The 13312-nt window shown below is 38.0% G+C and overlaps 1 protein-coding gene across 1 annotated transcript in view; it reads left to right on the top strand.

Annotated features, from left to right (window-relative positions):
- LOC107740195 (homeobox protein orthopedia B-like) overlaps nucleotides 1-9578 on the top strand; it is a 14863-nt gene extending 5285 nt beyond the window's left edge. The window contains exons 3-4 of the mRNA XM_016552540.1: nucleotides 6011-6411; nucleotides 8422-9578. Of these exons, the coding sequence (XP_016408026.1) occupies nucleotides 6011-6411; nucleotides 8422-8925 (905 nt within the window). The 3' untranslated portion in view covers nucleotides 8926-9578. The remainder of the gene's footprint in view (nucleotides 1-6010; nucleotides 6412-8421) is intronic.
- The last annotated feature ends 3734 nt before the right edge of the window (nucleotides 9579-13312 follow it).

Consider the following 13312-nt stretch of genomic DNA (forward strand, 5'->3'; position numbering starts at 1 on the left):
AAATATATATAAAAAAAATAGTAATATCAAAATGCTTCCTTTTGCGGAATTGGTTTGGGTTAGTGATTATTAGTCTGTATTTATTATTGGCATTGAATCGACGCGTGAGTAAACGTGTTTGTGTGTTGGTGGAGAAGGAAAATCATGTATGTGTGGAAATGTGTCCTACATGTCAGTGCGCTATGTGGGACAGATGTGATGATGGATATGAAGGCCATGAGATGGTGAGTCAAACAAAAGGCTCTCTGAAAATCCCTCCACACTGAGGAGTGAGGGAGCAAAATCCTCTCAGCTCCAGACCGCGTTCAGAATTACATTTGTTTTTCTTGTGATTTTATTAAAAGTCACTCCTCATCTCCAGAGCGCGTGAAAATGTCTACTTTCCACTCAGATGCGCCGCATTAACTTGCGCCCTGCGAGTTTGTTTGTTTGTCTATTTTTATTTAAATGCAGTGTAAGATTGATGCGAGCTTGTTATCGCTATCTGGTGGGAGAGAGAGATGCAACTCAGTTTTGCTTCTGAATCACCTCCCAAATTACCCTCTCTCTCTGTCTCTCTCTCTCTCTCTCTCTCTCTCGTCACACGTGCAGTATCACTGATGCATAACTTTTGTAATCCCAGCGCGCAAAGGACTTATAAAATACATTTTATCTTAGAAAATGAGTAAATATTATAAATGTGTTACTACTACTACTACTATTGTTATTATTATTATTATAAAGACATTAAATATGATGTATATTAAAGTTAGAAAAAAATAGTATTACTGTTATAACTGTTAAATGTTTTGCGAGGATAGTGCATTGTGTAGTAAACGTATGTTTGTTTTAACTTCACACTCATTTATCCATAGATAATAATATGCATAGATTTGTTATTAAAGACATTACATATTATATCTATTAAAGTTATAATATGGTATTATTACTGTTTTAACTGTTTGTTTTAACTTCACACTCATTTATCCATAGGAGCATTTGCCAAATGTTTTGAACGTCTTTGAATTTATCATTTGATTTGATAGTTTTTAGTGCATATTAAATCAGTTTTTTTTAAGGAAAACGTGGAAAAATTACTTTCAGTGATTTGGGAAAAAATCTCTGATTCTGTTGTCCTAATTGTTTGGTGATACAATTACAAATTTTATTAGTGGTTATATATTATATATTTACATTATTAGTTGTGTTTTGTGTGCATGTTGTGTACACCATAAAGTAAATATTATTTCCATTATTACTTGCTAAATTACAGTACTGTGTAGTCGTGGTACTGCTGGTCGTACAGGTTTTTTTTGTATTAATTTTTTTGTATATATATACTGTATATGTGTGTGTGTGTGTTGATTCCTGAACTTTAGTTGTGATCACCACCTTTTGCTGCAGCTCAGAGGACCTAGAGATTTTTCTTTTTTCTTTTTTTCATTACTGGTGAGGTCAGGAAACAGTTGTGTATCCCCCTCAAATGCATTTAATAAAATGTTTTGCTTCGCTTCGCGTTTCACAAACGAAGCTTGAAATCCCCTTGCTGGCTGCAGGCCGGGTATTGGTGTACACAAATTCAATCTGTACATTTTGTACGGAGGTAAACAGTACATTTTGTACATTGAGGTAAACAGACGGAATGAATTGCATTAGAGCAAGCCAATGTATTTCCAGCCAGCCAGTTTTCAGCCCTTGCTCCGTTTGTGTGCAACAATCTAAAACTTATTTATTAGGGAAAAAAAACACTTGATCCGAGGCGCAAAAAAAAATCCCCTTTCAGCCGAATAAAGACAAAAGCAAGCAGTAAGGCGATATAAGAATTTTAATTGAGGGTCACAGCTTGCACACTATATTTGTTCATATTTTATGAAGTGCACGGCAGCCCTTCACTCATATGTCCCCTGAAAGCATCGTTAGGCGTCTGTCGCACTTTTAGTCCGTTAAATATGACCGTGTGCCTCCAGAAGAGTGATTCACTTCTGTTTGTGCAGCTATAAAAGGATCGAGCAATATGAAAAGTCATAAAATGAAGCGCGCTATCAATCACGCGGCAACTGTTTCAGAACAAACAATGTAATGATTTCAAATGATCGTTATTGTTGATGCAGTTGATTTTTTTCTTGCTATGATACACGAGGAAAAATACAATTGTGAACAGCGAATAGTAAAAGTGTTCGTTCATGCATGTGAATAATTTCCGTCTTAAACACCAATCGTACACTCTTAAAAAAATAATAAAGGTTGCTCTTAGAACCTGAAATTGTCATTTGAGAAAATGATTTTTAAAGAACTTTTATTTTGTAGTTTTTTAGAATCTGTAAACGAATGGATCTTAAAAGTCTACAATTCTCGTTTGATGTCTCCAAAGAAGCATATAAACAACTCAAGTTGGAGTTGTTTGAATAGAACAAGCGAAGAACCGTTATTTTAAGCGTGTAGAATAAAAGGATTACAACTCCAGCAAGATAAAAAACAACACAACCGCGTTGGAATTATATTTACGTCTCTGGTTTAAAGCCACATCCTCATCCCAATTCAAAAAGCCCCAGTCTATTTCCTGGCCAAAAGCAAAGTGTGAGATACAAACACAAACCCGAGATCTTCCATTACGCGCCCGGTGCCTCGTTCGCCTTCTCTGACATTTCGGATATCAAAACGCAGCGCAAGAACAATTGTTTCCAAATTGAATCCGCACTCTCTTCCTTTCCTCATTTTCAGCGAGGCATATACATTTCCCCGGCGAGTCAAGAGTCGCATCTGACCCGGCGTCTGGAAGCGAGCGCTCTTGTTCTTACCAGCAGATTGGTGGCTTGTCAAAAAAGCGTCGAAAGTTTCTCGCTCGGACGCGTCCTTTGTGCGCGCTGAAAAGACACCATTCACTCTTGCAAATAAAGGAGTTCTTTAAACCATCCCACTGACATCTGCTTAGAGTCTTGTTTGCGCTGGTTGTCTGATATTTTTCACCGGCACCGTGTGTGACAAAAGCTATTGTGTTAATTGGTGTAAATGCAGGTTCGTTTATTGGTGGTTAGACGGGCTGCACAGTGTTCTTTGCATGAAATAAATCAAGTTAATTTGGGGCAATTGGATGAACAATCAATGCAACGAATACAATTTGTCAGCGTAGAGTGTTTAAAGTCTAAATGTATCTATTTTGGTGCGAAAGTCCTCGCACTCCCCCCCCTTGCTTCGGTGGGGGTTTCCCTGTGTCTGCGCGCATCAGCCCTGGAAGCCCATTTCTGACTCTGACTTTCCACCGAATTATGCACCTAATTTGCTCACATATCATTTACTCCAAGTTCCTCCCGCCGTGACAGTCGGGCCTAAACACTACTAAATCAGCCCTAATTTATACTGATCTCGCTAATAATCGTAATAAAAAGCTTATAGATTTGGCACTAATTACATAAAAGCCTAATGATGTTGAAAATTACCCTGGTTTGAGATATAGGGCTAATCTAAACTTTGTTGTTGGCTGCCCCGGGCTACTAGAAACATTAGAAGAGGTTCACTTCGTCTCCAAAAGGCGAGAGTTGGACATGGCACGACACGAAGGCCTTTTTTTCCACGAGGAAACGCGAAATTATCACTAACGATTAAGTGACAAAAGTGGAAAATCTCGGGGAACTTTATAATTAAAACGCGAATAAAACGCGCATAAAAACCAAGCAAATGAGTCCATATCATAAAGAGAGCACTGTTTGAACGTTTAGTCCAGTAATAAACTTCGGGAAGCCATTACTAAACCATATGGCTTTGATAAGGATGACACGTTTATATAACAATACTTTAATTCGCTGTTTCTCCTCAAATAATCAGGGCCCCATCAATGATTCTGGCATCACGCTCAATTAAACCAGTTCTGAGGGAGTTTCTCGAAGAGCTTTCTGAAGGAGGTCATTTTAAAGGTTATAATTTGGGGATCAAAAAACGAGGAGAAATGAACTTGGGAGGGCAGCAAGAGAGTCTCTCGCGCATCCGACACCTCCAGGCTTCAACGCTGATTGGCTCTCATTTGAAGGAGCTCATGGGTTCATTCAACTATTAAGCGCCTCCCAGTTCCTCTAAAGGACATTATAATGCAAGGGACCTCCTTTTTAACCACAAACCGAATTTGCTTTCATTTAGGCCATATATATTTTTTAAATAGTTTAAAGTCATAGAGATTTTTTTGGGAAAGCATTTCGCCCTGGAGCGGTGCGCGATGCTTTCGCACGCCGACCTGCTGGATGCTCGCATATATATATATATATATATATATATATATATGATATTTTCATAAAATATTATGCGTTGTTGTAGGCTGAAATTATTATGTTTGAAATGAAAAAGGGAAATCGATACATCTAAAGCACTATATAATTATTATTATTATTACTCGGATTATATTTTCTATAAAATGCATTCCCAAAGAATATTTAGGTAGATAATTTAGCTAGATATTTATTATAAAGGTTTTTTAACCCCCACAAATACTAATGTTGATTATTAAAAATACGAAGTCTAAGAGATAACGAAATGAAAACGCTTTATATTTTAATTTGAAGAAGACCAGCCTATTTTTTTATTATAAAGAGAATTCGTATTTCTGTTTGTTTACATGAGTTTGTCGATAGAACATTAGCACAAAAATCCTTGCATGAAAATACTATAATAGTTTATGAAAACGCTCTTAAATGTGATGAAAACATCTCCGAACGAGCTCTGTCGTCAATAAAACAATGAAAATAAATTAATTATAGCCTAAATAATGTCTACAAAACTGTTAAATTCATATTAATATTCAGTGTAAACATCCATGGTGTTTTAAATGAGACAGCATGTCCTGTTTATTATTTGTATTATTAGTAGCATATTTATTTTCTCAATTTGTTTCATAGTTTAAAATAACACAACAGTATATTTATCCCAATCTCACGAATCTCTTGCTTTATTATTGTAAAATTGTGTTTATTGCCTCCGTAAAGCTTTAAGCACTACCATCATATAGGTTTTATTTATTTTGTTTTAGTGTTATAATTAGTAGTATTGTTATTGCTGTTACAGATTTCTAGGCCTATTTGTATTTGATTCAGGTTACGTTTCTATAGCAATTTTCTTGGCTCTTGAAAGTGCGCCCATTTAAACGCAGCGCGCTTTTCATGATTATGTTATTGTTCAGGTCATCTTCCTTTTACAATACCATTATTGGTTATCTTAGCCATTGGAGCAGACCGATATCTTAATCGCTTTTATAAGAGTATGACTCTTGCGGCTGCTGTGATTGGTGGTCATTCGCAAATGCAGCGGTAAATGAACCCGCGAGACAAATGTAGGACGCAACGAGCGCGCGCGGCATTCCAGCACTATCTCTGTGATCTATAGAGACTCATTATAAATGTATAGCTTTTCGAGTTGATAGTGCAATAAAACCAAGACCATTATTATTAACCAATTTCAGAATTATTTATAACTTAACAGGCTTATTAAGCTCAATGCGTAAGACTATTCTGCGTAAAATAATAACCATCATAATGAGCAGGCCTGAGACTCTGTCCTAACCATTTTATTTACATAAAAAATTAATTAGTGACATGCTGACCTCGCGGTGATCTTCTGAAACAGCACACTAGGTTCTGCAACTCTACTGTAAGCTGGAGCACTCTTCTCATCTAATTCAAGCAGAGAGAATTGACAATTTGTCTCTTATTTTATCTTAATTCGATTTAAGCGAGCTAATTCATTGGAAAAGTAATCATTATTATTATATTACGCAGTAATTTGATTTAGTCGTTTTCCAAGATATTGAGGGGAATCAAATGGAATTAGTTTTTTTTTTAAAGACGACATTGTTGTGAGCTAGTTTTTCACCATTATTTGCATTTTATGGCTGTAATGACAAATAGCAAATTGTAGTTTTTGCGTAATAATTGTGCTTGCTGTGACAGTCTAGAAAAAGTATTTTCTGCACTAACACTTCTCTCTTTTTCAGCAATGCTTGGTGTTGATTTTGAGCTCACTCAGCTTTGACCTGTTTTCTCTGCTTCAGGGATGAAGGATGCCGCGGCCGAGCTTCTGGGTCACAGGGAGGCATTGAAATGCAGGCTGGGGGGCGGCGGAACTGACCCGGGCCACCCCGGAGAACTCGCCCCGGTCTCCGATGCAGTGGAAGGGGCCACCCTTCTCCCCGGAGACGATATCAACAGTGCTGGATCCAATCCGCCGGGTGTAGCGGTGAACAGTAAGGAACAGGAGAAGCAACAGCAGCAGCAACAGAACCCCACCCAGTCCGGCGGCCAGCAGAGTCAGAAACAGAAACGGCACCGGACTCGCTTTACTCCGGCTCAGCTTAACGAGCTGGAGCGCAGCTTCGCCAAAACTCACTATCCGGACATCTTCATGCGCGAGGAGCTCGCCCTCCGGATCGCCCTGACGGAATCACGCGTGCAGGTGAGTCCGGTGGAGTCTGATCAGCACAGGTTTCGGATTGTTTCATTAATATTATTATTGCTGTATCGTCATTTACATTGTTTTAATTCTGTACAATATAATGCAGCGGTAAATGAACCCGCGAGACAAATGTAGGACGCAACGAGCGCGCGCGGCATTCCAGCACTATCTCTGTGATCTATAGAGACTCATTATAAATGTATAGCTTTTCGAGTTGATAGTGCAATAAAACCAAGACCATTATTATTAACCAATTTCAGAATTATTTATAACTTAACAGGCTTATTAAGCTCAATGCGTAAGACTATTCTGCGTAAAATAATAACCATCATAATGAGCAGGCCTGAGACTCTGTCCTAACCATTTTATTTACATAAAAAATTAATTAGTGACATGCTGACCTCGCGGTGATCTTCTGAAACAGCACACTAGGTTTGTTGCATGAATGTTTCGCGCTCTCATGAAATAGGTCTGTCAGCGTGCACGACTTAATGGCGAGCGCGCGGATGGTGCTCTGTCTTTTTTAATGGTATGAGAAATTGCATTTTCTTTTATCCTCTGAAGTGTAATGCATTTGAGGCCGCATTTCACGGCTGGCTGCGTGGAGTGGGATTCGGGAGTCTAATATGAACCCCTCCACATTTTTTCTCCCCTTTTCGTTAGGTCAAAATCTGCTCGTTAATCATTGTGAGCGCGCCTGATATCTCTATAAACCTGAAGGACCTCGGGAAATAAACACCGTGTGAGCCTTTTACGGCCCAGGGTGGGCCTTTTTATGCCCTGGTGTTGTAAAATCGAGCACATAATAATGGGGAGTCTAAATATTATGATTCCTTATCATTTAAAACAGCATTAATAGCGCCATTGTGTGATGTCGAGACGTTTATCAAGGAAAGTAGCAAAAGAAAAACAAACAAAATATTAAAATAAAAACAATGTTAGCTATACAGTCAAAAGTGGTAACCTGCAATCGCTATTTCTAACTAATTTAACCCATACAATTTTTTTTTTGTTTGTACACAATCTTCACTGAGAAATTGCTAGTAAATTTCACAATTAATTACAAAGAAACGCCAAGTTCAACACATTGAATTAAACATGATATTTTAAAATAGAAAAAGCAAAATAGTATTTCCTTGTAAACCTTACTCCAATAATCAGTTCTAACCCTACAGTGTAAATTATTTAGGTTGATTCAGTGATGTTAAATAATATTTTTGAACTTGAATGAAACTAGTTAATTGAGATGTTACCAATTGTATGTTACTATTTTTTCAGTGTAGTGTTTTAACATTTATTTTGATGTCACTAATAGCATGCAAACAAACAAATAATGCATCAGAATAATATTTTTTCCCCTGCTGTGTTAGGTGTAGGTTATTTTTGTGCAACTTATCTTTTTGTGCATCTATATTTTTTTGTGCAACATAGATTTTTTTGTATCTATATTTCTTTAGAAATATAACAAAGAAACCAAACATTGATTCTTAAGAATCTGTAATGTGACATCAAGAAATTGTGAGTCTTGTTTAAAAACACACACACTCGCACACACATGTTTGTTTTACTATACTTGTGAGGACTTTCATAGACTTCTATTGTTTTTATACTGACCTATCAATATTTTCTATCCCCTCACCCTAACTCTACCCCTACCCCTCACAGAAACCTTTTTGCATTTTAAGATAAACTTAATTTAGCAAAAATTAAGCAAATGAGCAACACAACCCCACCCCCCCATCCACCACCACCACCACCACACACACACACAATGTAGTGTTTATTTTATAATGCGTATTTATTTATTGTCTGCTTATTTTATTTTAGTGAACATAAATGATAATAACAAAAACAAACACATAATCGTAGTCGCACAACATTTTTCATTGAGCAATATTGGACGCCATGTTATACTGCTTTTTTATTAAACGTTTTAAATGCACACTTTTACATCTATTCTAATGCAATGTAAGCATTTCTGACAGCTCTTTTTGTTCCCTCTGCTTGCAGGTTTGGTTTCAGAACCGACGCGCCAAATGGAAGAAGCGCAAGAAGACCACCAACGTGTTTCGCTCACCGGGCACATTGCTGCCTACTCACCACGGCCTACCGCAGTTCCCCTCCGCCATGGGCGACAGCCTGTGCTCCTTTCACGCTAATGACACCCGCTGGGCGGCGGCCGGGATGCCGGGAGTCTCCCAGCTGCAGTTACCGCCCGCCCTAGGCCGACAACAAGCCATGGCACAGTCTCTATCCCAGTGCAGCCTGGGCGCCGGACCGCCACACAACTCCATGAGCCTGTCCAACATGTCCTCCAACGGTTCCGGCCTCCAGTCCCACCTCTACCAACCCACTTTCCCCGGTATGGTGCCCGCGTCGCTCTCTGGTCCCACCAACGTGACCGGCTCGCCTCAGCTGTGTAGCTCCCCGGACACTGACGTCTGGAGAGGGACGAGCATCGCGTCCCTCCGCCGCAAAGCGCTCGAGCACACAGTGTCCATGAGTTTCACCTAATACTTTGACGTGGTTCACCTCCTGTTTCTCGTCCACCCATCATTACTGGCCCAGTGACGCACACGGAAGTCAAAGGATACGACTGTCCTCTAGTAAACATGAACTGTGCGCACCTGATGGAAATAAAACCTAAAGCATCATAGGCTGAAAAAAAACCGAAATGTATTTATTTATTATGTCCTATTTATTTAATAATTGAATTTTTATTTATTAGCACTTTCGTTTTGCAAATTCAAAAATGTCAACAAACTGGACAGAAAACAATCTGCACATTTGCAATTTGAGAAACAAGGCGAGAGACGGTGCACTCGTTTTTATTATTATTATCATCATCATTATTATTATGGAAGAAATCGTTCAAAATTTAGGACTGTTTTATGAATCGGTGGAGGAGAGAAAGGAAAATATCTCAAAAAGAATTAAGATTCTTGACTGCATGTGCCGACCAAGGTAAACAACAACACAACATCGGGGAGATGTCATTTAAGCGAGAAGTATGAATTTGTTATATGCTGTTATATAGGATGTTTTGTGTAGATAAAGCATTCTTAACTTGTTCCCATTCGGTCAGTTTGTGATATGTTCTAAGTTCATGTATGTGCTTATACCAATATAAATTTCTTAAATGTTTGATCTTCTTAACGGCTGTTTTGTTTCCTGAACATGTTTATAACGATTGAATGTAAATTAACGAATAAATTCATTTTCAATATGTCATTATTTGACACCTCGCATCTTCTGTTATTCTTGGGGAAACATAGATCTTGACTGGTAATACTTTATTACTATTATATGCCTATATATATATATATATATATATGTTTAACAAACCCCTAATATCCATTCATAAAACCTTTATTTAAAAATGTTCACATGTATTTATAATCATTTTAATGTACACGAACTACGGATCTGCATTATATAATATATGCTAATGGATTATTATTGAAAATTATTATTAAGTGTTATCAAATCGAGTCATTATCTCTCCCAACACTACATTTTCTTCTCGTTTGGAGATGTTGCAGGGGTTGACATTAACTCGCTCTCTGATTGGCTCTCGGGCTCTTGGCATTATGACCTCATAGATGAGAAATCAGGGCTCAGCCAAATACAATCAAGAGCGCGCCATCACTGTCTGTCTTCCAGACCACTGCGATAATAATACAATCATGTATATTTGGCACAATGACTGCTGGATGAAATCAGAATTCAAACATCCATAACGAAAAAATACAAATAAAATTAAGATATTTAAAAAAAAAAAAATTTATTGAGCCATTTTTTGTGTCTTTATTGAGCTACGTAGGCTATATGAACACTTAAATATATATGTAGCTTAATAATAATAATTCCAAATAACAGGTCATCATACCTGATGATGAAGATGATGCCCAGTGCAGCCTGGGCGCCGGACCGCCACACAACTCCATGAGCCTGTCCAACATGTCCTCCAACGGTTCCGGCCTCCAGTCCCACCTCTACCAACCCACTTTCCCCGGTATGGTGCCCGCGTCGCTCTCTGGTCCCACCAACGTGACCGGCTCGCCTCAGCTGTGTAGCTCCCCGGACACTGACGTCTGGAGAGGGACGAGCATCGCGTCCCTCCGCCGCAAAGCGCTCGAGCACACAGTGTCCATGAGTTTCACCTAATACTTTGACGTGGTTCACCTCCTGTTTCTCGTCCACCCATCATTACTGGCCCAGTGACGCACACGGAAGTCAAAGGATACGACTGTCCTCTAGTAAACATGAACTGTGCGCACCTGATGGAAATAAAACCTAAAGCATCATAGCCTGAAAAAAAAGACATTTATTTATTACGTCCTATTTATTTTTTATTTATTAGCACTTTCTTTTTGCAAATTCAAAATGTCAGCAACCTGGACAGTAAACAATCTGCACATTTGAAATGTATTCGTTTGCATTTGAGAAACAAGGCGAGAGACGGTGCACTCGTTTTTATTATTATTATCATCATCATTATTATTATGGAAGAAATCGTTCAAAATTTAGGACTGTTTTATGAATCGGTGGAGGAGAGAAAGGAAAATATCTCAAAAAGAATTAAGATTCTTGACTGCATGTGCCGACCAAGGTAAACAACAACACAACATCGGGGAGATGTCATTTAAGCGAGAAGTATGAATTTGTTATATGCTGTTATATAGGATGTTTTGTGTAGATAAAGCATTCTTAACTTGTTCCCATTCGGTCAGTTTGTGATATGTTCTAAGTTCATGTATGTGCTTATACCAATATAAATTTCTTAAATGTTTGATCTTCTTAACGGCTGTTTTGTTTCCTGAACATGTTTATAACGATTGAATGTAAATTAACGAATAAATTCATTTTCAATATGTCATTATTTGACACCTCGCATCTTCTGTTATTCTTGGGGAAACATAGATCTTGACTGGTAATACTTTATTACTATTATATGCCTATATATATATATATATATATATATGTTTAACAAACCCCTAATATCCATTCATAAAACCTTTATTTAAAAATGTTCACATGTATTTATAATCATTTTAATGTACACGAACTACGGATCTGCATTATATAATATATGCTAATGGCTTATTATTGAAAATTATTATTAAGTGTTATCAAATCGAGTCATTATCTCTCCCAACACTACATTTTTCTTCTCGTTTGGAGTTGTTGCAGGGGTTGACATTTACTCGCTCTCTGATTGGCTCTCGGGCTCTTGGCATTATGACCTCATAGAAGAGAAATCAGGGCTCAGCCAAATACAATCAAGAGCGCGCCATCACTGTCTGTCTTCCAGACCACTGCGATAATAATACAATCATGTATATTTGGCACAATGACTGCTGGATGAAATCAGAATTCAAACATCCATAACGAAAAAATACAAATAAAATTAAGATATTTAAAAAAAAAAAAAATTATTGAGCCATTTTCTGTGTCTTTATTGAGCTACGTAGGCTATATGAACACTTAAATATATATGTAGCTTAATAATAATAATTCCAAATAACAGGTCATCATACCTGATGATGAAGATGATGATAATAATAATAATAATAATTATTATTATTATGTAAGAGAAGGGATTGATTTAATTCCCAAAGACGCATATTTATGCTGATGTACCTATATTGGAATTATCTGCATGAATTTAATTAATTTAATTTGGTTATTAAATCATAATGCAAGAACGCTGTTACTCGCGTTTATAGCTATGAGAAGATGTCAGATCTTCAGTTATACATTGTGGCCCAAATTAGCCTATATGAGGTTAAAAGCGACGACATGAGGCATTGCATATTATGGGCTATTATCAACACTGCCTGAGCTCTGCAATCATCCAGTTATTGTTTAAAAATCAAGAATCATATTTATAAAACGGATATGGTTGTACTGCTTGTTTGAACGTGTAATAGTGAGGAGGCAGGTTGTATTTGTGAGCGCGCGCGTCTAAAAGAGAGATCAGGTGATATGTACGGATGTGCTCCTTGCAAACAGATGCGAGATGATATTACATAAATATTATAATTTGTCTCAGTACCTGCCGGGTTAATTAGTTTGTGGAAATGCGAAGGCCGTTCCTCGTTAGCTAATTTGTCACAAGCTGACGAGAGAGGCGAACGTTGACCCTCCACAATGCATTGCGCGAGAGAGCTGAGGGGAGAATGTGGCGCGGAGGCCGCCTGCTTACCTCCAATCCATCTCCCGCAAATAAATGAAATCAGTCAATAAAGCATCGGAGGGTGAATATAGCTCTCTCTGTCTAAGTTATGAATGAGAACTCATTAATTTTCCAGGCCTAAAATGTGTGCGCGCTCGTGTGAACGTATGTGTAGCTATGTGTGTGTGTGTGAGAGAGAGACTACAGGCATGCAGTAATGAGAGAGAGAGAGAGAGAATATGAAGCTGAGGTTATAGGGTTACATGCTAGAATTAAAACATTAAGACATCATTAAAAACGCAGCAAATATTCTCCATAACAGATTACACATATGCTTGCATGGAAGACATGTAGGTTAAGTCTTCTTTCAGAAGGTTGTAGAAGTCTTGCCTCTAAAAATCACCTAAAATTTGCAGTGCTGTGTGGTTTCCTTAAATACAATATATTACGTTCAGAAAATCACATATCCAAACAGGAAAACAATATAAAAACTGGAATAGGCCTAGCGCATACTCTCGCCCTTTCTGAATTATTCAGTAAGTATAGGTACTAGGCCCTATGCATATACAGGGGCGGCACCAGAGAATGTTGAACGCAGGTGAGGGGGTGCTAGATCATTGACAGGGGGAGCTGGGCAATTCAGGGCTCCAGACTCATTCTTCCCACTGGTCGCTCTTTTGCGACTAACTTTCTCAGTTGGTCACACTAGCCCATGTTTTTTTT

This window comes from Sinocyclocheilus rhinocerous, unplaced genomic scaffold, assembly GCF_001515625.1.
Source record: "Sinocyclocheilus rhinocerous isolate Xijiao unplaced genomic scaffold, SAMN03320098_v1.1 scaffold405, whole genome shotgun sequence".
Lineage (NCBI taxonomy): Eukaryota > Metazoa > Chordata > Actinopteri > Cypriniformes > Cyprinidae > Sinocyclocheilus > Sinocyclocheilus rhinocerous.